This window comes from Onychomys torridus, chromosome 9 (genome assembly GCF_903995425.1).
Source record: "Onychomys torridus chromosome 9, mOncTor1.1, whole genome shotgun sequence".
Taxonomy (NCBI): Eukaryota; Metazoa; Chordata; class Mammalia; order Rodentia; family Cricetidae; genus Onychomys; species Onychomys torridus.
In genome coordinates this window covers 5,014,341-5,038,540 of record NC_050451.1, presented here as the reverse complement: position 1 = coordinate 5,038,540, position 24,200 = coordinate 5,014,341, and the positions used below count along the sequence as shown (strand labels likewise).

The 24,200-nt window shown below is 50.7% G+C and overlaps 1 protein-coding gene across 1 annotated transcript in view; it reads left to right on the top strand.

The window, feature by feature from the left end:
* The first annotated feature begins 601 nt into the window (after nt 1–601).
* Nucleotides 602–24,200, top strand: part of Dnah1 (dynein axonemal heavy chain 1) — a 60,448-nt gene continuing 36,849 nt past the window's right edge. Inside the window, exons 1-25 of the mRNA XM_036198604.1 lie at nt 602–895; nt 1,655–1,727; nt 3,406–3,580; nt 4,044–4,200; nt 5,064–5,196; nt 8,263–8,424; nt 8,988–9,240; nt 11,334–11,491; nt 12,326–12,537; nt 13,114–13,412; nt 14,438–14,588; nt 15,340–15,533; nt 15,733–15,958; nt 16,473–16,592; nt 17,025–17,107; nt 18,461–18,602; nt 19,004–19,159; nt 19,550–19,748; nt 19,915–20,168; nt 20,806–21,018; nt 22,106–22,270; nt 22,715–22,836; nt 22,976–23,081; nt 23,547–23,726; nt 23,975–24,115. Coding sequence (XP_036054497.1) covers nt 602–895; nt 1,655–1,727; nt 3,406–3,580; nt 4,044–4,200; nt 5,064–5,196; nt 8,263–8,424; nt 8,988–9,240; nt 11,334–11,491; nt 12,326–12,537; nt 13,114–13,412; nt 14,438–14,588; nt 15,340–15,533; nt 15,733–15,958; nt 16,473–16,592; nt 17,025–17,107; nt 18,461–18,602; nt 19,004–19,159; nt 19,550–19,748; nt 19,915–20,168; nt 20,806–21,018; nt 22,106–22,270; nt 22,715–22,836; nt 22,976–23,081; nt 23,547–23,726; nt 23,975–24,115 — 4,368 coding nt within the window. The remainder of the gene's footprint in view (nt 896–1,654; nt 1,728–3,405; nt 3,581–4,043; nt 4,201–5,063; nt 5,197–8,262; nt 8,425–8,987; nt 9,241–11,333; nt 11,492–12,325; nt 12,538–13,113; nt 13,413–14,437; nt 14,589–15,339; nt 15,534–15,732; nt 15,959–16,472; nt 16,593–17,024; nt 17,108–18,460; nt 18,603–19,003; nt 19,160–19,549; nt 19,749–19,914; nt 20,169–20,805; nt 21,019–22,105; nt 22,271–22,714; nt 22,837–22,975; nt 23,082–23,546; nt 23,727–23,974; nt 24,116–24,200) is intronic.

The following is a 24,200-nucleotide window of genomic DNA, read 5'->3' as shown; positions in this document are numbered from 1 at the left end:
TCTAATTACCGCTTTTATCACGGCTCTAGAATTACCCGTCTGCTTTTATCGCAGCTCTGCTATCCCGCTCTCCCTTCTACAGGTGAGCATTACCCGCTTTTGTCGCGGATCCCCAGTTTTTTCTGAGGACTTACCGGTATACCGCCTGACTGTAAATGAGTTCTGAATCTGGAGAGAGCTGTGGTAATTGTCCCCGTACGGGCCACCACTTGTCACGCCCGCCTCAACCAGCAAGGAAGACGCGACACCAGGATCCTTCTCATTACAGTTTAATCAGACCCTTGATTAATTGCATTGTGTCTCTCTCGCTGGGGCAAGCCTCTCCCAGCACCTAAGTAGGGCTGGGCTGCCAACCCCAAGCAGCCACATGGGCACTGTCCACAGGTTCACGCATATGCCAGCAACACACGAATCCAGCCACAGCCAAATAAGGAGCTGTTTACCATAAAGAGTGTTTGCCATCGGGAAGGCAGAGGGTAGAAGCCAGAGCCATCTTTAGGGTGCGGCTACACGCGGCTCTCTACACAGAAGTTGTCAAAGTGTGAGTGATGCTGTATGTTTTCATAGGAGGTCTGGCTGGGGCAACTCTCTGAAGAGCAACATGGAAGATCGTAGTAGGAGAGGATCAGGAAAGAGCTCTCAAGGCTCATATTGCTGCCCAGTGCCGGTTTCTGCAAGTGAAGACAGTGACCTGGAGAAGATACTCAAAGAATCCACTTCTCATATACAAAAAAAGCCTTCATCTCCTGAGCCCAAGCCTCCACCTTTAGCCCTTTCAGACTTAGGGCAGCCCCGGAAGTCACCTCTGACAGGTGCTGAGAAGAAGTACCCCCTAATGAAGCAGCGTGGGTTCTACTCTGACATCCTCAGCCCTGGGACCTTAGACTACCTTGGGGTGAGTATGACAGCTGTCCCTTGCCAGCCTCGATCCTTCCATGTGGGTTCCATTTGCCCATCTTTTTGTCCTGCTCAATGTCAATTCATTGGTTCACTTAGCTACTTGACTGTATCTATCCATCTGTCTATCCATCCATCCATCTGCCTACCCACCTACCTATCTCATTCATCAGTCCATTCTTTTGCAGTTCATTGCTAAGCCCTTCCTATGTTCCAGAACCAAGGCTGAGCATTGGAGACATAGCAAAGATAAGACATTCACATCTCTGATGTGATGGCCTTCAGAAGTCCCCCAGTGCCAATTCTGGTTAAGAAGGGGTGTGTGGATGAGACAAAATTCTGCTGAGATCTTAGTTAGGAAGCCTTAGTAAGATTTTAGGCAGGGGAAAGACTGGAGAAACAGAGGAGACCCACTGGTACCCGGCTCACCAGTAGTGCCAGAGTGGCCCCTGGGAAAGGAAATACACCTAGAGACAACTTTACAGTTTCTACCTCATAACTTGGTCCTTGGACATAACTGGAGTGTTCTCTAGAAGGAAAAAAAAAAACTATGTTGGACTCAAATAAAGCAGCCAAGGTGTCCCAGGTGGCCTCAGTCTCTCGTCTACCATGGCCTTTGAGTAATGTGTATAAGCTCACCCCTATACTCCTGGGGTGCTCTCTGGTGGAAAGTTGGGAAACATCCAGCCTTGGAGTCACCCCTGAGTCCTGACTGTGGAATGTTTGTATACACTCAAGGTTTTGGGTTTTGTTTCAGAATGTGTGCTGTGGCCCCTACATGTCCCAGAATTTGATTCGTAAAGCTGACCTCGACAAGTTCACCCCAAAAGGTCAGTGCCAGGAGGATTGGGCACAGAGTGCTAATGGACATTCAGACTACCTCAGGCCTCAGGGAAATGGCCTCTTCCTGGCAGAAAGCCTTAGTTTCCTCAAGGGTGAAATGATATTAGTGAATTATGAGCTTTGCAAAGGCCCAGTTCACAGGAGTACTTTGTCCTGACTCTCAGCAGAGCTGAGTAATGGCTTGATGCTGGCCTTGGGCTCCCGAGGACCACAAGTCTCTCTACTGAGTTAGGCTCAGTAGGATGTGAGTTTTCTTCATCCCCAGAATATGGGCTGTAGGGAAGCCAAGGTCATGTTTGAGCTATATCTGAAACAGAGCCTGGCATAGGTAAATGCCTGAGAGACTGTCTGTAGGTAAGTCTCGAACATGCCTGAGGCAGAGAGAAGATACAAGAAGGAGTTTGGCCTCACTGTTTTCCTCCTCCAACAGACAGTGTACCCCTTCCATCAAACCCAGATACCCCACAGTCCCAGGTCTACCCCAAGAAAGGCCTTGCTCCTTCCTAACACTGTTCAAAATAGTTCTGTCAGAGCCCAAGTCTGTGAACCCCTTAAAATGGCCCAGAAAACATCACAACCATGATCATATGTGTGCTTGTGCAAGTGTCTAGCTTGTTCTCAACAGGCTCACAAAGCAGCTAGGGTTGAAGAAATGGCAATGAACCATAGGGCTCAGCCTATGGGGGGTGTGAATGATGCTCCTACCATCCATGACAAGGGTAGGCCATGGGGAAGGCCAGTGGCTCAGCAGCCTACCCTCAGAAGGAGGAACATCCCAACAGGCCCAGGAGGGTGCCAGGCAGAGGCCTTGGCAGACACTGACAGAAGTCTATTCAGCTACCTGAGGCCTCTACAAAATCTCAGATACTAGCCCAGGCTTCTGTGGGATTCCAAAGGATACCCCTAAAATTAGCTCATTCATATAACTGCTTTTTCACTCCAGAGAGGAGGTGAGGTCTCAGGATGGGATCATCAGGATCATATAGAACATAGGGGAGAGTAGTAGCCCATTCTACAGCATAGTCCCATACCCCCTTTCTTTACCTGTATGGTATTGGTTCATCTGGTACATTTCCCTGAGCATCTTATGTCTCAGGATACCCCTGTCCTGGCCAGCTGAGATGGTAGGTCAGCCTACCTACAACTCTCTTCCCACTGTCTCCCTCTCCCAGAATTAGAATGGATGCCTCTGTCTGCCATTGTCTAAATAGGGGCAGCAACCATCTGATGTCATAAGGGTCCCATGGAGGGCACTCCTACAGTATCCAGAATGCCTCACTCCTGGAAACAAGCCCAAAGAACATGTGGGACTCTAACATGTAACACACCGTGGGTGTCTGAGATTGAGTAGCAGGAAAGGATCCCACTTTATCTTCCTGTCCAGCTGTGACCTTCACTCATCTTGCAGCTTAAGCATTGGTCCCCAGTATTAAAATAATTGGTAGCTTGAGAGGGAATGGGCAATGCTGGCCTTGGATTGCCATAACAGCCCATGGTTTCTCATTTCTCCCTGACTCTGCTAAGCCACAGGCAAACCTAAGCATCCCATATCCCAGGACATGTCTACCTGGTTCCTATCTTAGGATGTGTCTTATGGGATGGCTCAGAATAGAGCTGTTGGCCCTAGCCTGAACCCTCAGCTGCTGATGTTTCCTCTACCCATAGTTGAATCATTCAAGATTCCTGAGGACTTTCAGGAGCGCGTGGATCAGCAGTGCATTGGTGCTACCACGCGGCTGCTCACTCAGACTGACTTCCCGGTACAGGCCTATGAGCCCAAGGTGCAGGTCCCATTCTATGTACTGCCCAGCCAGTGCCCTCGTAAGACTGAGATTGAGAGGTATGCCTGGAGGGCTGAAGAGGGAAGCCTGTCCCAGGGAGGCAGCATCTGCTGGGCTCGAGGGTTGGGGGACTGGAAACCACGAGGTGATAAGCCCCACAGCAGAGCATGTGTAAATGTGCGAGCAACTTTTCTTTTAATAGGAACCAATGGCTTTCCTTGCTGTAGAATGTGGGAGGGCAGCCATTAAGTCAATGAAGTGGGGCTGCCAGGGCAGGATAGAAGAGGCAGTTGGTACACACACACACACACACACAGACAGAGAGAGAGAGAGAGAGAGAGAGAGAGAGAGAGAGAGAGAGAGAGAGAGAGAATAAATGAATGAGGAAGTCCATAAAGTAAATACAAATGAAATACATTAAATTAATAAAGTTAAGGAAGAAGAGGAGGCAGTTGGGGCCCTGAGTCTTTACTGACATCCCTGAAGTGACTTCATAAGCTGTCATCCCTTGACTCTGCTTAGGAGGAAACAACAGTACCTGCGCCTGGACATTGAGCAACTGTTGGCCAGTGAGGGCATCGACTCCAACAAGCTCATGCCCAGACACCCAGACCTGCAGCACCCACAAACTATCGAACAGGGCCATGACCCACTCTTCCCTATATATCTCCCATTGAAGGTGAGTCATACTGCCATGATTGCTGATAGATGGTGGTTCTGAACCCCAGGTGAAGCTGGAAGAGTCACACAACAAGAGGGGACCCCCACTCCAGGCAGAGGCATTCAACTGTTACACAGTGGAATGATCAGAACTCACCCTAGGTGTTTGTAGATGCTGTGTGGAAGCAGGAGTGATCCCCAAACCAGTAAGTCATCAATTCCCTACTTCTTCCCTGGAATCCTAGACAGCCCAGTGTGCCTGCTCCGTACTCCAACCCTGGCCACAGCCATCCGTAAACAGCCAGGTTGAAACGTGGAGGAGAGTCCTGACCCCCTGACTAGAGACCCCCTGATGATGGGAGCTTATGAAATGAGGAGAGGAGGGATGAGAGAGGAGGGATCTGGTACCTCTTTCTCCAGGGAAACTGAATCTGGGGAGGAGAAAGAGGAAGCATAGCCAGACCCCAGCTCTTGCTGTCCTCTCCTCCCTTCTACTGTGGCCCCCATGGGAAGCAGAGCTGAATCCAGATGAGTGTCACTCTACTAAGGTTGCCCACTGATAGCCCCAAGTCTCTGTTGTTCTGATCAGCATGGATGTCTCAGGAAATCTCCGAGTTACCTGTCCTCTTGGGCCTGAGCTTGGTGTTTTCCCACAGTAGTCAAGAGAGTCCACATCTTTCTCTGAGACCCTGGACCCCTCAGACTGAGCCTTGGCTGCCTTAGCTAGACATAGATCCAGGGCACCCCCCTCATTCAAACACTGTGGGTCAATGGAAGCAGCAGGGATCTTACAGATCAGCCTAGTACAGCCTATAGCTAAGGAGGCTGCAGAGGCCTTCAGCATGCTCAGTTCCAGTTGGACAATTGCCTGCTTTCTCCAAGGTGTTTGATAATGAAGAGTTTGATTGCCGGACTCCTACCGAGTGGCTCAACATGGGCTTGGAGCCAGGGTCTCAAAACAGGAAGCCTGTCCCTGGAAAAGCCCTTCTTCCCACCGACGACATTCTGGGCCACGGTGAGCAGGACCACTCTGGGGTTGGGAAAACTGTCTTGTCCCAGCAACCCCTGGCCAAGACCCTTAGTCTCCCCCCAGGACCTGGTAGCCAGGAGAGCTAAAGTATCTGTTGAAGTCCCCCCGGCTATGATGCAGTCCAAGAATCTGGTCGCACAGAGGCAGGGCCACAAAAATCAAGGATGGCACTGGGGCTGTGCTCAACAAACAAACTTTGAGAGGTTAGGGAGATGGCTCAGTGTGGAAGAGCCCTTGCTGCTCAAGCATGAGGACCTGAGTTCAGATCCCCAGCATCCATGTACAAAGCAAAGTGTGGTGGGCATACCTATAACCACAGTGCTAGGGATGTGGACAGAGACAGGGAGATCTCAGGGACTTGCTAGCTGCCAGCCTAACCAAGAAATGGTGAGTTCTGGGTTCAGTGAGATACCTGGTATCAGGGGAACAGGCAGAAAGCAATAAAGGAAGACTCTTCTGTCCCTCTTTGGCATCCATGAGTTTGTGCATAGGTATGCTTTCCTGCACACACAGACACACACACACACACACACACACAGACACACACACACACACACACACACATAAGAGCACACAAAAAAATATTTATTGGCAGTAAAGTAAAAATATAAGTGCTCATTGGAAATGTTTAAAGGCACAATTACAGACCTTCCACCCATCCACCCTGAAATCACTATTGTTTCTTCACTCAGCAACCTCAGCTCCTTCTCTCTCTCTCTCTCTCTCTCTCTCTCTCTCTCTCTCTCTCTCTCTCTCTCTCTCTCTCTCTCTAATGGTTTTCAAGACAGGGTTTCTCTGTATAGCCCTGGCTGCCCTGGAACTCACTCTGTAGACCAGGCTGGCCTTGAACTCATAGATCCACCTCTCTCTGCCTCCCAAGTGCTGGGATTATTGGTGTGTGCCACCACCACCCAGCGTCGGCTCTTTCTCTTTTGTGGACAGTACACTGTCACAGAATTGCTCACAGGAGCACACACACAGTTTGTCACATACATCCACAATCACATTCACTGTATCACACACCATCCCCCTTCCTGGCATGTTGTTGTATTTAAACACATCCCCACAGCACACACTCATGTATCTATTCCACAGTCGCACATTTACAACCAGTGTCACACATATACCCATGGGATGCCACCTAGATTGCCTACATCTGTTTACAAAGTGCTTATGTCTCCTCCACTGGCCTCTGATCTGCCCCGATGGCCACGGAGGTTCTCTTCAATTGCCTGCTGTTAGGAACAGTGACAGAGTGAATATAGATACCACTCTGGCCTGCATAACTGGGTCCTGTGCAGCCTTCCCAGGAAGATTCCTAAGTATGGTTTGGAGGTTGGTAGTGGACGAGCTGAAAGCTGTTCCCTGTTCTGGGGTGGATGGCAGTGTGTGGAGTGAGCAGTCCCAGTCACCCAGCAGGACTATATGAGCAAGGATGGGGTTAAAAGTTGTGTATCCTCTGGGAGGTCCATGACAGTTCTCAGAGAGGCTACAGATATGCTTCATTTTGAAAATACATCAATACTGGAATCCGTTTCTCTGAAGCAGACAAGAAGCCCAGAGTGTTTCCTTCACTTTGGGCTTAAACTACAGAAATGTTTAACTAAATTGATTCCAGTTCTCCAGTTCCTGGAGTTCAATTAAACCATAAGGAATGGGGCTGTGTTAACCTTAAATGCCCTGAATCCTGGCCTCCTCCATTCACTGGGGCCCTGGCCTTGAACAACAGGGAGCATCTGCCAGGGACCTCTTACTTTTGGCCGGTAGTCTCTTGGAACATATTTTCCTATAAGTTGAGCCAAGGTGAAGTTGATGTTTTCAAAAAGGAAACATCCCAGGAAGAGAAAAGCAAAGTAGAACTAGAGAGGGAGGGCACACGGCCATGGCCTCCATGACTATCTGATGTCAGAGGCAGGTGCCTCTTGCCAGAATTCCAGCCCTTCCTGCCTTAACCCAAGCTGGAGAACTCACCAAGTTGCTTTAAGCTACTCCGTGTGGACAAGTTCCTTGCTGGGCACTGTGTATGCATCTTACTTCTTCAATAACATATTTAATATCAGCTCTGCACCAATCTCTGTCCTGAACCCAAGTCTTCAGCTGTGCTTAAGGTGGGACAAAAGTGACTCCTGCCTTTAGGGAAAGGGCCTGAGGCAGAGTAAGTCACAAGGATAGACAGATAGATACACAGTGTATGAGTGGATCGGTCGTTCCTGACCCTGCCCTGCCCTGTCCTGTCCTGTCACACAGAGGTCAGTAGCCTTATATCCAGAGGTTCCTTGGTCACATAAAGAGAGTCATCTAGCTTCACCCATGTTGGCCACTTGTGATCATCAGTGTTCTTTGTATTTCTGGTCTTTGTTTTGTTTTGTTTATGGATATGTTGCCTGCATGTATGTCTGTGCACCATGTGTGTGTGTGCCTGGTGCCCTTAGAGGCCAGAAGAGGGTGTCAGATCCTCAGAAATCAGAGTTCCAGACAGTTGAGAGCTGTCTTGTGGGTGCTGGGAATCAAACCCCAGTCCTCTAGAGGAACAGCCAGTGCTCTTGACTACTAAGCTGCCTCTCTAGCTCCCAACCCCCTTTTAAAAACTTTTCATGTTGAGACAGGATGTGACCAAGTTGCCAGACTGTCCCGGGCTCACTTTGTAGCCCAGTCTGACATTGAACTTGTGCCATCCCACTGCCTCCATGTGGCAAAGTAGCTAGGACCACAGACACGTGCCACCAGGCTCTGCACCCAGCGTGAAGAGTTTTTGTTTGGCGGCACCTTTCACCGTTCCCCACTGGCCTGTGTCTCCCTCTGCTCTGGTGGGAGTTGTGCCCTGAGGCCTGGTCTTTCTGGGTCCTCTTGGGACTGAGGCTTTCTCAAGGGTCAGCTCATCTGAGAAGACATGGGACTGCTACTCAGCTGGAGCCAGAAGGGGTGTCCTGGGGAAAGAGACGCCAGTCTAGTCACCTCTGAGCTCCATTCCCAACGTCGGCTGCCACACTCAGAAACCTCTCTCCACTTCTATGGCAGAGAGTATGGTAGGGTGCCCCTGCTCTGTTTTAGAGGACCCCAAGAGTCAGAACCTGGACTACAGATGGTGTGATGTCGGCGTCCTCGACTATGATGAAGAAAAGAAACTGTACTTGGTGCAGAAAACTGACAAGAGAGGCTTGGTGCGCGATGAGATGGGGATGCCCATCGTGAATGGAGGAGTCACCCCCAAAGGTACAGGCTCTGTGCCTTCCCCAGGTGAGCGCCCACTCAAGCTTGGCCCAGCCTGTGACTAGAGCCCAATCCCACCAGCTCAGTTCGGAATTCTACTGCACTGGGTCTGTTAACCAGGGCCTGGCCCCTGCTCAGTTTGAAGCAGAGGACCTGGAGAAGTCAAGTTGCCGCTCATTGGCCTGTTGGCTGTGAGCAGCTGGCCCCGCAGCGGCTTTCAGCACGGTGTTGTAAAGGACACCAAGGCCTGTTAGTCATGTTTGCTCTGGAGTGTGGAGGAAGGAAGGGACACCTGAATAGCCCCTCCTGTGTTAACTCCTGCCAGAGCAAGGCTCTTTACAGTTTACCAAGTATTTTCACATGCATCCATAATGCCTTATGAAATGGGCAGAGCAGGAAATGTCCTTGGCTCATTTCACATATTTGACTGTGAGGGGCACCACACCCCATGATAACAATGACAACTTGCTCAGAGTCACCAGCTGAGGCAGAGCTGACCAGAAGCCACTACTCCAGCCCAGGGAACCTGACTATATGTCCCTTTCGCCTTCCCACCTGATCCTTAGGAAGGCCACCCCTTCTGGTCTCCCAGTACTGGGTGCCGCGGATCCAGCTGCTCTTCTGTGCCGAAGATCCTCGAGTGTTCGCACAGCGGGTGGTCGAGGCCAACGCTCTGCGCAAGAACACAGAGGCGCTGTTACTGTACAACCTGTACGTGGACTGCATGCCCACCGAGGGCCAGCGGGTCATCAATGAGCAAAGCCTGAACAAGATAAAACAGTGGGCTCTGAGCACGCCACGCATGCGCAAGGGGCCGCAGTGAGTTGGGTGCTGCAGCCTCCCGGACCTTTCTATAGGGGTAGTGTTGCCAGGGTACAGAGCAACCGCTGACTCGTCTCTGTGTGGGTGATGTCTTAGTTGGGGCTTCTTTTTTCATTTTCTTTTTTTCTTTTCTTTCTTTCTTTTTTTTTTAATTTTTTAATTATTTTTTATTTTTTTAGCTGAGGACTGAACTCAGGGCCTTGCACTTGCTAGGCAAGTGCTCTACCACTGAGCTAAATCCCCAACCCCCTTGGGGCTTCCTTTACTGTAGTAAAACACCATGACCAAAAGCAACTTGGAGAGGAAAGGCTTTATTTCATCTTGTGCTTCTGGGTCCATCACTGAGGGAAGCGCAGGAACTCAAGAACAGGAACCTGGAGGCAGGAACTGTAGCAGAGTCCATGGAGAGAGGCTGCTTCCTGGCTTGCTCCTCATTGGCTTGCTCAGCCTGCTTTCTTTGATACAACCTAGGACCACTTGCCCGTGGGTGGCGCCAGCCCTGTGTGGGCTAGACTCACTCACAGCACTCATTAATCAAGAAAACATCCTACAAACTTGCCATCAGGCACTCTGATGGAGGCCTTTCTCCATTGAAGTTTCTCTTTGCAAATAACACTAGCTTGTATCAAGTTGGCACGGGTGACTTGCTGTCTACATAGGGACTCCGACTCCAAGCCATGTCTGGGTGTCTCCAATTGCCTTCCTGTAGCTCCTTCTGAACTCATGAATTCTTGCTGTGTTGAAAGGGTTAGAACGTGTTACTGCTTCTTTCTAATCTCTGTCCTGAAATGTGACCCATGGCCTCTTCAGGCTAACCTCGTGTCTTTTTACTAAGTCCTATCATGCTTTGAGTATGTTCTTACTTCCTAGCACAGCAGGAAGTCTCAGGGTTAATTTGTATTTTCCCAGGTCCAGCCTTGAAACTAGCTTTTACAAAAGACTTTTAAATCTGGTTTTTATTTTATGTGTATGAGTGCCTGCTTGTATGCAACACATGTGTTCCGAGGGTCTGTGGAGACCGAAAGTGGAGTCAGAGTCCCTAGAACTGGAGTTACAGATGGTTGTGAAGGGCTTTATGGGTGCTGGGAACTGAACCCAGGTCCTCTGGAAGAGCAGACAGTGCTCTTAACTGCTGAGCCATCTCTCCAGTCCCCAAAATAGGCTTTTCTCCAAGAAGCCCCAGTTGCTTTTAGTGGGGAATTTAGAACCCAGGATTTAGGCATTAGATGTATTGCTGCAAGGATCTTAGAGAAAAGACATCTGAGGGAAAATGTTTTTCTAGACATAATTAGTATTATATATAGCACCTCTATACACATCCTTATTTTCTCTATGTCTATCCATTTTTTTTTCAAGTGAGCCCCAATGATACTTTCAAATTGACTCTAACAGCACATGGCTCATTCTCACTTTGACATACTTGTGGCTTTCTTCACCTGAAGAAAATTGGTTCCCATTGTTCAACACATGGTGGTTTATATGCCCAGTCCTATAATAATACACCCAAAGTACCTTCAAATGGCTGGTCCATGACAGTTAGAAGAAAAACTCTAAACAGTTTTTAAATTTTATTTGTTTTGTTTTGCTTTGTTTTGAGACAGTCCTGAATTCAACATCCTTCTGCTGCGGCCACTCCAATACTGGGAGTACAGGCATAGGCCTCACTCCCAGCTTCTTAGTAGACTTTCTGGCCCTGTATCCTTTTTTTCCTCTTTAGGATGGGAGAATATAGTCAAATGTTGTGTTCAAAGATTATTTGAGTTGATTCTTCCTCACAATTAGGGTATTTATATATTTTATGACATGTAGTTTGGCTCAATTATTTTAAATTACATTTGTTTAGAGAGAGAGAATATACATGCCACAGTACATATAGAGGTCACAAGATGACTTTGGGGAGTCTGTTCTCTCCTTCCACTACACAGATTCTAGGACTCAAATGCACACCACTGGGCTTGGTGACAAGCACCAGTGAGCCTTCTCACTGGTCCTCAGTTTGTTTCTTTTACATATAAACCATATTGCACTCATAATTTATACTCAGCAGAGTGTGGGAATCCCCTGACTCCCTGTATCCCTCTCTGTGGCAGGGTCCTAGAGCACCTGAGCAGCCTGGCCAGAGAAGTGAGCCTGGACTATGAGCGAAGCATGAACAAGATCAACTTTGACCAAATTGTCTCTTCTAAGCCAGACACGTTCTCCTACGTGACTCTTCCCCAGAAAGAGGAAGAAAAGGTGCCCAGTCATGGTGAGAGCCATAGGACTCTGTCTGCCCACCTGGCTAGCTCACCCCGCCCCTGCCCCGCTTTCTGTTTAACCACTCAGGAGGGCCTCATAAACCTGGTACTCCCTTGGATCCACCCTGTTCCTAGCCTTTATACCTTTCTTTTTCCAGATGCCCAGGAAAATCTTGTCTAAGGAATAAAACTCTGTGTGTGTGTGTGTGTGTGTGTGTGTCCCCAGTAATGCAGAAGCCACAAGGTAAATATGTACCAGGAAAGCCATGGTCAAAAGCAAAAGTAGACATTAGGATCCTGATAGTCAGGTCTCAAAGGTATATCAGCCTTTCTTCCTTTAGTAACAAGAGCAGAGTTGCCATTGCTACAGCACCATGGACACGTGGAAGACCAAGTCTCAGAACAAACCCCAAGAGTTCTCCTTGCTTTGAGACTATTCATGCATGCGGAGTACATTTCCTGGCCCCAGATTCTTGTGTGTGATGTGCCCAGGATACAGGCTGGGCTGTGGATATCAAACATTCTTACAGCCAAATATTCCTTCTTTGGGGATCCAGGGTAGGCTCCAGACCAGCCTCCAGTTTCATGTAGCATGGGTAGTAGATAGGGAGGAGCCTACAGGTACCTCCCACTATTCAAAGGGACCAGTGACCACTAATGAGCCTGGAGGGAATCTCAGAGCAGGTGACTCACTGTGGGCCTAGAGTAGGAAAAGAAGGGTTCTGGGAATAAAGTTGGCGCTCCTGGGAAGGAAGCAGTGTGTCCCCTCCATCAAGCACTCTGTGGATGAGTCCTGGCCTCAAATGCCCCAGGTCCAATGCTGGCTTTTGTCCCCACCTCTGCAGGGCTGGTGAGTATTCCCAAGTACCCCTTCCGGGAGCAAAAGGAAGATTTCACTTTCGTGTCCCTGCTCACTCGGCCAGAAGTCATCACGGCTCTGAGCAAGGTGCGGGCTGAATGCAACAAGGTGAACGCCATGTCCCTGTTCCATTCAAGCCTCTCCAAGTACAGCCGCCTGGAGGAATTTGAACAGATCCAGTCTCAAACCCTCTCCCAGGTACCTGGGCATCAGAGCATGGAGGATGGGGCCCTCAGGCCCTCACAGCCAATAGTACAGGCCTCTAGGCCCTGCTGGAGTGAGACAAGGGTGGGGAAAGGGTGGAGCTCATCTTTCAGAGCAGGGAGATCCAGGGCGGGCTCCCTTTCAGTCCCTCTGAGCCAGCTCTGGTGGCCTTAGGGCAGATTTCTTCTCTTAAGAGAGAACAGGAATCACCCCCATCCCACTTGGCACTTGAGGACCAGGGTGTGAGGGGCATGGTTGCAGCCCCTCTCCGCTCAGCCCTGTCTTGCTTTCATTCACGTGTTCTCCCTCTCTGCCTCCTCCTCTTCTGTATGCCTGTCTCTTTCCCACGGCTGCTTCTGAGGCCCATGTCCCCTGCCTCTCCTCCAAGCAGCCCTGGACCCCAGATGTCACACTGAGGGTATTGATCCGCAGAGCTTGGCAACAAGTTGTAGGAGATTTCCCTCCATTGTCATATGAGTCTCAAGAATCCTGGTATATTACCTCTGAGCATAGCAGCTGTGGATGGTGGTCCCTGGGGTGGCTTTTTGTAGACATGTGTGTCCACCCCAGGTGCAGATGTTCCTCAAGGATAGCTGGGTCAGCACACTGAAAGTGGCTATGCGAAGCAGCCTTCGAGACATGAGCAAGGGCTGGTACAACCTCTATGAGACCAACTGGGAGGTCTATCTCATGTCCAAGTTGCGCAAGCTGATGGAACTCATCAAGTACATGCTGCAGGACACGCTGCGCTTCCTGGTGCAGGACTCCCTGGGCAGCTTCTCGCAGTTCATTGGCGACGCTTGCTACAGCGTGCTTGACTGCACAGACAACATGGCCTGGGGTGATGAACTTGTCAACAGCCCCTACAGGTGGGTTCAGGTGGGCAGAGGCACCAGGAAACAACTTGGTTGGGCACCCGATGGCAGGGCGCCCAACACACCAGGTTCTCGACATCAGAGAGAGTTTGGCTATCTCCAGGTCACCCAGAAGGGTCCCCTCCAGCTCTGGCTTACCTTCTGGTGATCACCATTCTTTGGGTTGCTTTGATAATACTGAGCCCTTACCATGAACCAGATATTGGTCTTAGGGGACTCTGAGATACAGTCTTTACTGTATCTTACTTTAGTGGGAGGCAGGCATAGTAAGACATTTAATAGATACTGTCATTTGCCAATTTCATGATGTACTCTGGAAATGGGCCTTTGCTTGGGGTCAGGCAGGAGGTTGCATGAGGACACTAGAGGCAATTAGCAGGATGGAACAGATCAGAGGTTCCGTCCAGTCTAGACCACCAAGCACTTCCTGGGTTCAGTACTGGGGGCTGGATTTATTTTTAGTAAATCAGAAGCTATCAACAGAACCCTCACTGGAATCTATCAGAAGGGCTTTTGATGTGCCTCAAACTCCTGAAGCTGAGGATAGCTGGTTTCCAGGAAGAGCATGGGGGTTCTAGCAAGCACCTAGGCCAGGCAAACCTGCCCAATGGCCTCAGGACCAAGGCAGGATGGTGTTACCTCTGTAGTGCCCCAGGATTTCTGGGGCAAGAGCCAAAGAACCTTTCTGGCTGGCTCCAAGCTTTCGGTCTAGTACATCGGGGGTTCTGTGGGGAAAGAGAAGGCAGTGTTATGGTTAAAGAAGCCTGAGATAGGGCTGGAGAGATGGCTCAGTGGTTAAGAGCACCAACTGCTCTTCCAGAGGTCCTGAGTTCAATTCCCAGCAACCACATGGTGGCTCCCAACCATCTGTAATGAGATCTGGTGCCCTCTTTTGGCCTGCGGTCAAAACATGCTATATACATAATAAATAAATCTTTAAAAAAAAAAAAAAAGCTTCAGATAACAATACTGGTAAGAAGGGGTAGGCATTCTCAGTCAGCCTAGTTATTTGCCTCCAGGCCCCGGAAGAATCCCCTGTTCATCGTAGACTTGGTGCTGGACAGCTCAGGGGTGCACTACAGCACGCCCCTAGAGCAGTTTGAGGTGACTCTGCTCAACCTCTTTGACAAGGGTATCCTGGCCACCCATGCTGTACCCCAACTAGAGAAGGTATGTGCTACTGGCTGAGCAAAGCCTAGCTGCTGAGAGCCACAGAGTGCTTTCACAAACGCCAGAGTAGTTGGTTACCACTGTCCTTCCACTTCATGGGCTCTGAAATTCATAAAGATCCCCTTTAATCCTCACCACAAATGGACTACTAGCACCACTACTGCCTTGTAGATCTGGAAAAAATAAACCTAGTTTACAAGACAGTTAAGTATCAGGACATCAGTTTGAATCTTAGACTTATTGGAATAATCCTGCCACAGCCACATCTGCCCTGCATCCCACCCTCTTCATCTTCTTCAGCTCCAAGCCCCTTTCCCCACCTCAAGTGTAGACCCAGGTAGAGTTACACACACAGCAAATATCCAAGGTCTCAAGTCACCACCACTGCACATACACCGAGCTGCACACAGCCCACTCTCCAGGCCCAAGAGCCTCCATAACTCAAGTCCCTTCCTGTATCTCCTGCGTTCAGTTAGCACCATCAGCAGCCTGGCTGCCTCATCTGCTCCGATCCTTGGCAAGTCTGAGTCAGACCAGGCAGAGAGAATGTGGTCCCTCAGTTGGCCTCACCATAGCTTCCGCATTTTAGTACATAGTAATTTCTCAGATGCACCATTGCAAGCCCTTCCCCCACTCCTGTGCCATCTTGCCTGTGCTCACCCCACATTGCTGCCTGCTCAGTCTTTAGACCACTCTGCCACCCACTCTAGGGCTCGTCCAGCTCTGCCTTCTCTTGTCCTTTTCCTTAAAGCTGGTAATGGAGGACATCTTTATCAGTGGTGACCCTCTGCTGGAGTCAGTGGGGCTCCATGAGCCACTGGTAGAGGAGCTGCGGGCTAGCATCACCAATGCCATCCGCAAGGCCATGATCCCACTGCAGGCCTATGCTAAGGAGTACAGGAAGTATCTGGAGCTGAACAACAATGACATTACCGCCTTCCTCAAGTATGTGTCTGTCTGTCTGTGTGTCTGTCAGTGTGTGTGCATGTGTGTGTCTGTCTGTCTGTCTGTGTGTCTGTCAGTGTGTGTGTACATGTGTCAGTGTGTGTCCATGTGTGTATGTGTCTGTCTGTCTGTCTGTGCATGCATCTCCTCCCATCCTGATAACCACCCTCTGCTTTCTGCACATGTACACTGCCTTTAGGACCTATCAGATTCAGTGCCCGTCAGCAGAGGAGGTTCGAGAAGTGGTACTTACCCACCTGAAGGAGAAAGAGGTCCTAGACAACTCACTGCCTAGCAGCATCGTCATTGGGCCATTCTACATCAATGTCGACAATGTTAAGCAGAGCCTGTCCAAAAAGCGCAAGGCCCTGGCCACTTCTATGCTGGATATCCTAGCCAAGAACTTACACAAGGAGGTAGACAATGTAAGTAACAACTAGCCTGGCCCCAGTGACCATGGCAACACACAAGCAGCCTTGCACACATGGTGTACTCCCACTAGTGAGATGTCCTAGGTGAAGTCTGAGGGTGTCTTCAGGTGCCTGGGTCAAAGAAGGGACCTGGAAGTCACCCTTGCTTGACCCCTGCCTGCATTCATCTGTCTCCATGTGTTACTAGGTTGGTACCTCCATCCCTAGACTTTTAGAAACCTGGGAAGCTCTTGTGAAGGACAGCCTGAGCTGGACTGTTCCATAGCGTGTGCAAGCACAGATGTCAGAAACCCTAAGTGTGTTCCTGAGGAAACTGAGGGTGGAGCACACGGGGCTCAGAAGAGATCTCAGCAGCCTAGTGAGCCTGTCAGGAACCTCTCCCTTGGAAAAGCATGGCAGAGTATGGCCATGGTAGAATGACTGACTTCCAGGCCCTGGGGACCTTGAAGAGAAACAGGGCAGGCAAGGCACATAACCCTCCCTAGAGCCCTCCAACATTACCCACCAGATCTGTGAGGAGTTCCGCGGCATTAGCCGCAAGATCTACGAGAAGCCCAACAGCATTGAGGAGCTTGCTGAGCTCCGAGACTGGATGAAGGGCATTCCTGAAAAGTTGGTAGTGCTGGAGGTAAGGCAGGCACACTGGTGCTGGGTGTCCAGGAGCCTGGTGGGACCAGAAGCTGGAATTGGGTGGTGCATTAGGGACCCAGGGGCTGGATACCTAAAACTATTGGTCAGAGCCTGGGACCTGGGACAGAGGCTGAGAGAGCAGAGCCAGGTGGTGAGATAAAACAGATACACAGAGACTGGCAGGGGTCAAGGGTTATAGTTTGGGGTACTGTGGAGATTCAGAGCTGTGCTCCCTGGACAAACAGGAGGACTGAAGACGTAAGTCAGAGATATGGTGGCCATGGCTCTTGGAGTGCTGGCCTGGCTTTAAAACCTGTTGAGGCTTCCCCTCTCTGGAAGAAAGCACCTTCTCCCTAGCTCCCAGCCACTTTGGAGGACTTGTCTAAGTAACCCCCTCTCCAGCATGGCTTATCATTCCCTGCTCATGCAGGAGCGGATTGTAAAGGTCATGTCTGACTACGATGTCATGGATGAATTCTTATACAACCTTACCACAGACGACTTCAATGACAAGTGAGTGGGAGCATTGTTCCTGACACAGGATAACGGGTGGGCAGCAGAAGATGCTGAGCTGCAGTGGTGAGCAAATGTATCAGCTGTCACAAGCTATGAAGTCACACCAGGAATGCCCTGCCAAGATGCTCTAAACCATGACTCCTCCCAGGTGCCAGGGTCAGGCAAGCCAAGAGGCCTGTGGACTGGGGGCAAATTATCTTGGTCTAGGGACCACATCTCTGTCCTGTCAACAATCTAGTATACACATCTACCCTGGTCATGGAGTAGTTGAGAACAGTAAAGGAAAGCAAAAATCAGTCTGTTGGACAGCTCCTGTGCTATAGAAACCTCACCCAGTTCTGCCTTGCAGATGGAGGTCCCACATATCAGTCTGACATGTTCAGAAGGAGCCCTACCAAGGGTGGACACCTCTAAGGCAGTTGCAATTAGAAACCTTAAGTTCCACTGAGGCCTTGCGTCAGATGGCAGAGGGAGCCGGCTTATTCTGAAGGAAGCTGGCCTGATGGCCCTGGTTGGTCAACAAAGGCATGCATGCAGGCTAGAGACTTGATTTTGCCTCATCTGAGAACCCTAGGATTTAAGAGGAAATATATTGTCTTAGCTAAGGTTTCTGTTTCTGTGATGAAACACCATGGCCAGAGGCAACTTAGGGAAGAAAGGGTTTATATTGCTTACAGTTCTATATCACACTTCATTAGCAAAGGCAGAATGGGAGGCGGGGAGGGGGGGGGGACGGCGGGGGGGGGGGATGATGCAGAGGCCAAAGAAGAGTGTTACTTACAGGCTTATTCCCCACAGCTCACACAACCTGCTTTTTTATAGCACTCAGGACCATCAACCTAGGGGTAGCACCACACACAATGGGCTGAGCCCTTGGACCTCAAACACTAATTAAGAAATGCCCGATAGGCTTGTCTACAGCCTGATCTTATGGAGGCAGTTTCTCAATCAGAGTTCCCTCCTCTCTGATTCCTCTAGCTTGTGTCAAGTTGGCATAAAACTAGCCAGCATACTTGTCGTTACTCTCCTGTTATTTCCCCCTTGCCTCTTTGCATAGGCACACTGGACCTGCAATGCACCAGATGCTAACCATGGCCCCCAGAAGGCAGGGCAGGGGTGTCTCCCTACAGGTGGCAGTGGCAGCCTCCCAGCTTACTCAGACTTCCCAGTTCCCCAGTTCCAGCTAGATCCAGCTGATAGTGTATTTCTTTTATCTCACCCTAACCCGACCCTGCTCACACCCTAGCTGCTTAGGTTTGGGGCCTGGGCACCTGGAATGGTGGCCCTTCCTTTCTACCCTATCATTTCAGCTGTGGCATTTTCCCAAATCCTGATACTCTTCCCTGCCAGATGGGCTGCCAACAACTGGCCCTCTAAGATCCTTGGGCAGATAGAGATGGTGCGGCAGCAACATGTGGAGGATGAGGAGAAGTTCCGCAAAATCCAGATCATGGACCAGAACAATTTCCAGGAGAAGCTGGAAGGACTGCAGGTAGGGCTTGTCTTAGGGCTCTGCTGGGACCTGCTCTCCATCACACACACACACACACACACACACAGAGTGTTGTCCTACAGCTTGCATTTAGGAGATGCCAAGTCAGTATATGATAGATGACTGAATGGACAAATTTACAAAAGGGCTGAGAGAATGAACTAAAAGGCAATAATGGACCCAACCTTCTTGATTGTATGACTGGCATCCCAGTGGGCAGTGAGCACAGTGTTCAAAGATTCACCTTTGCTCCCCAGTCCTGTAACAGCCTGACTGTGATTTCTGGCAAATGGCTTACCACAAAACGAAAATCTTCCAGCCAGGGGTCAATGCCTTGGGTATGTGGAATACACGTCATCACAGGACTCAGGTGCATTTAACCCTTGTTCCTTGGCCCGCAGCTGGTGGTGGCTGGCTTCTCCACCCATGTGGAGATTGCACGAGCACACGAGATTGCCAACGAGGTTCGGCGGGTCAAGAAGCAGCTCAAGGACTGCCAGCAGCTGGCCATGCTCTACAACAACCGCGAGCGCATCTTTGGCTTGCCCATCACCAATGTAGGCCTGCTGCGGGAACCTTGCCCTCCCCCCGGGCGTCAGGAAGCAACTTGGATCTGCAGCCATACCAGAGCCCAGCAGCTATGGGGCAGGGCTCGGGCATGCTAGGGTAGAACTGAGCTGGCTACAGCGGGATAAAGATAACCTTCCTTGGTTCTCAGAATAACGAAGCTAGGAGAAACAAGCAGGGGGCTTTGAGGGTCAGCCTAGACCTTGGAAGCTCAGTATCCAAAGCCCAGACTTGGGAGGAGAAGGGAAGTCTGGACTGGGTCCATGGGGCAAGAGCAGGAATAGCAGCCAAGGACAGAGGAGAGAGGACCTGGCCAGTGTAGAGATGGTGTGGAGAAAGCCCTGTGAGCATCCTGACATTCCCGCCTTCTGCCCCTGTAGTACGACAAGCTCTTGAGAATGGTGAAGGAATTCCAACCCTACCTGGACCTCTGGACCACAGCCTCAGACTGGCTGCGCTGGTCTGAGAGCTGGATGAATGACCCCCTATCAGCCATTGATGCTGAGCAGCTAGAGAAGAATGTCATTGAGTCCTTTAAGACCATGCATAAGTGTGTGAAGCAGTTCAAGGACATCCCAGGTAGCTGAGAATACTTGCCAGTGGGGTCCATGCAAAAGTCAGGGCTTGGCAAGGTTTGTTCTTCCCTGCCCAATACATGGTCAGACAGCATGATAGTCAGCCAGCCTATCTGTCATCTCTCTTCCCTGGACTGGCTAACCTTCATGCCCTCCTTCTTACCCCACAGCCTGCCAGGATGTAGCTTTAGACATTCGAGCACGTATAGAAGAGTTTAAGCCTTACATCCCACTGATCCAAGGCCTGCGCAACCCTGGTATGCGGAACCGGCACTGGGAGATACTGTCCAATGAGATCAACATCAATGTCAGGCCCAAGGCCAACTTGACCTTTGCCCGCTGCCTCGAGATGAACCTTCAGGACCATATTGAAAGCATCAGCAAGGTGGCTGAGGTGGCTGGCAAGGAGTATGCTATTGAACAGGTGAGTACCCAACCACCGGCAGACCTGATCCTACCTGGCCCCTGCTGAACAGGCTGGACTCTAGCTCTTGCAATGACAGCCATTTGGAAGGATAACAGTCTCCATCCCTGGAGTGAGGGTACACAGTATTAAAAGTTAATAATGTAGGTGAAGTGCTTGGCATAATAGCCACCATTTCTATAATACTCAGTTTGCCTCTCAAGACTAGCAAGGAGCTAAAAGATAGCATTATCATCATTTAACAGATGAGTACAGGAGTTGAGGGTGTAGCCAGCCTTAATGCATGAGTTTAACCCTCTGCACTGCTAAAAATTAATTAAGTTAATTAATTAGAGAACTTTAAGGCTCAGGGAGGCTTAGCAGTGGCCAAAATAACACATTCTTTAGGAGTGACCGCACTTCTAACTGGCGCCCAACTGCCTCTCATGTTGCACCCATATAAGCTTGAGTCAACTCTGGATTCTGACAGAGGCCCACTGGGAACTTGCTGATTAGGCAAGCTGGGAGAATCTGCCAGTGGGGCCCACATGAAGGCCATGGCCTGGCAGAGTCCATGATGCCCCTGCCCAGTGCTGGTCAGATAGCATAATAGCCAGTCCTTTCCAAGCACACAGCTCTTGACTGTTCCCTACCCTAGGCACTAGACAAGATGGAGAAGGAATGGTCATCCATCCTGTTCAACGTGTTGCCCTACAAGGAGACAGACACCTACATCCTCAAGAGCCCAGACGAAGCCTCCCAGCTGCTTGATGACCACATTGTCATGACCCAGAGCATGTCCTTCTCCCCGTACAAGAAGCCCTTTGAGCAGCGCATCAACTCCTGGGAGACCAAACTGAAGCTGACCCAGGTGGGCCTTCTTCCTTTTGTCCCCCCACCTCCGAAGGAGCACTGTCCACCAAGCGTCACTTAACTGTATTTAGATATATCACTTTGCCCCTGTTGCCCCAGCTCCTGGATCTCTGACAAGCCTCCATCTGGAGGAGGGTGCCAGGATGGTGCCATTCATGTATGAGGTATAGCTACCAAAAGAGGCAGTCAAGGCAGTCAAGGCTGTGAAAGAGTGGCCCTTAATTAAAACGATGTGGCTGCCTAAGCTTGGGACAGTCTAGTCATTGGAACTTTATGGTTTGGACACTATGAGTCCCCCAGGCGCCTCAGTATTCTTTTCCACCTTGTTCTGAGCCTCCCATTCCCATTCGCATCCCATTTAGTGATACTTTGAGGCAAGAGGCCAGGGTGCTTAGGACTACAGCTGTCTCAGGCCTTCAAGACCAGAGGCAGGGGCTGCCCGCAGAGCCCTAGAGGGTAGGCCTGAAGGTGTGTCTCACAGCCTTCTCCTTCAGTCCTTCTTGGATGTTGTACACATATCAGTGAAGGCCAGAAGTCAGGTGAAGGGGAATTATTCACAAAGTGTTGATCACAGGCCCCTCTGCTGTGCTCACACCTGTAATTCCAGCCCCACCTCCCATCTCCCCCAAAGCTTAGCACAAGTAACTCACCGACTCACCCACACCTCCTGCAGGATATTCCCTTGCTCAGCACCTCTTAAAGAGGCTTCACATACACAGGTCCTTAGTGATCCAGGAGCAGAATGACCGCTAGTGTATTCCTCAAGAATGGGAGCCCATACCTGCTTCCCCTAATCTTCTTGGTGCCCGTTTAAGCCTGGCATGGACCTGATACAGAGCTAACCATGGTGCTAATAATCAATCATCTCTCCTGAGCAGAGATGAAGGAATCAGTTTGCATTGGTGGGTGAAGACAAGGTAAATCCCAGGTGGGGAACTGGGAGACTGGAAGGAAAGTTGCCCAGTAGACACAGGCTCTGGTATGGGTGCTCTGCCCTGCACTCTAATGGGGTGAAATGTCTCCATCATGGACACTAAACCCTATCTGAGCCCCCAACTCTGACAGTACATGCCCTGCCTTCCCAGGAAGTGCTGGAGGAATGGCTGAACTGCCAGCGGTCCTGGCTCTACCTGGAGCCCATCTTCAGCTCTGAGGATATCACCCGGCAGCTGCCCGTGGAGAGCAAGCGCTACCAAACCATGGAGCGCATCTGGAGAAAGATCATGAAGAATGCCTATGAAAACCGGGAGGTGAGCCATGGGAGGGGGGACCAGAAGATAAGCCCCAGGGTCCTGGGAAGGCTGATAGGACCCCCAAGGAACCCTAATTACATTCCTGGGGCTTCCTTGGTCCTTTCCCTCCCTAAACAAGGATTAAGGACCAATCTGAAGGCTTTGGTTGTGGCCTATGTCCTTGGGAGTGGACTCCTGGTACCAGAGATGCCCCTCAGAAACAGTGGTTTTAGCATTTTAGAGATCCTGCCCAGTCCTGCAGCAAGACAACTCCTTAGCCTTATTACCCTTCTTTTTTGACTACGGAATGGTTTCTCGGAGCTGATGGAGGCACTCCTTAGACCAGGGGTCAATTTCCTGCCCCTCACCTTCCCTGGCAGTGAATGGCTGGCATGGGCACTGTCTGGTGAAACCATCCTACTCACTCCCACTTTCTCTCCCTGGCTGGTCTGGTTCCTGCAGGTGATCAATGTGTGTGCTGACCAGAGGCTGCTGGACAGCCTGAGGGACTGCAACAAGTTGCTGGACCTGGTACAGAAGGGCCTCAGCGAGTACCTGGAGACCAAGCGGAGTGCCTTCCCCAGGTAGGTACCGAAGCCCAAGACCCACACTGTGGGTCTCAAGTGCTCTTCCAAGCTAGTAAGCACCATGTCAGTGGTTTGGGGGCTGCCGGGGTCCAACAAGTCCACCTGACCTTTTTCATCACCAATGTTCCCTTGGAAGATTCTACTTCCTGTCAGATGATGAACTACTGGAGATCTTGTCACAAACCAAGGACCCCACAGCTGTGCAGCCCCACCTGCGCAAATGCTTCGAGAACATCGCCCGGGTGTGTAGCCAGGCCTGAGGTGTGGCCAGTGTCCTTGGGTACTCTCCAGAGGAGACGTCTCTCCTCTCATGCCAATCCCTCTTAAAGATGAGATGGCAAGAGAGACCCTGGTCCTCAGAGATATGCCTGGGGCTGGTGGGAAGGAGGTGTTAGCAAAAGAACCCACCCCTCCCCTTGGGTCTGGGAGCCCTGGGGTCCTAACTCAGCCAGCAGCTCCTGTCCTCCAGAATACTGAGATCCGTGAGGGGTGGAAACGCAGAGGGCAAGCTTGCTTAGCCTCATCCCCAAGGACTTGGATACATCCTTTCAAGTTGCTGTTGGGGAAGGCCCAGTGAAGGGAATCACCAGGGGGTAGCCCTACACAGAGCAAGGGGCAGGGGTCTGGCCAGGTCAGCCTGGGGCTGAGGGCAAACCCAGCCTGACACCCCAGAGTCATCTGCTCCCACCCACCCATGTTGCCCTTAGCTGCTGTTCCAGGAGGACCTGGAGATCACACACATGTATTCAGCAGAGGGGGAGGAGGTGGAACTGTCTTTCTCCATCTACCCTTCCAACAATGTGGAGGACTGGCTGCTGGAAGTGGAGCGTAGCATGAAGGCCAGCGTGCACGACATCATCGAGCAGGCCATCAAGGCCTACCCCACAGTGAGTGCAGCCTTCCTGCTCTGCCTCCAGTGTGCTCCCTCCTCAGTGGCCCTCTACCCCAGCCCGCCTCCACCCCCAGCCACCAGTCAGCCCTCAAGAGGCTCAGTGCATAATAGCTGCTGTCTTTCTGAGGGAACATTTGAGCCCAGAGCTTGAAAGGCAGAAGCACAGACAGACAATGTTCAAGCGAGGAAGAGGACAGGGTCAGAGCTGGCCACACCTGAGTCAGTCTGCTCTTGTCTTTCCAGATGCTCAGAACTGAGTGGGTTCTAAACTGGCCAGGCCAGGTGACCATTGCTGGCTGCCAGACGTACTGGACAATGGAAGTAGCCCAGTCTCTTGAGGCCGGCAACACCAGTAGCAAGCTTTTCCCCCAGCTCTCCAAACAGGTAGGGTTGAAGATTGGCGTTCCCCACACCCCAACACCCCACACCCAGTTCTCCTAGGAACATTTTCCTGCATCAAGCCTGGAAG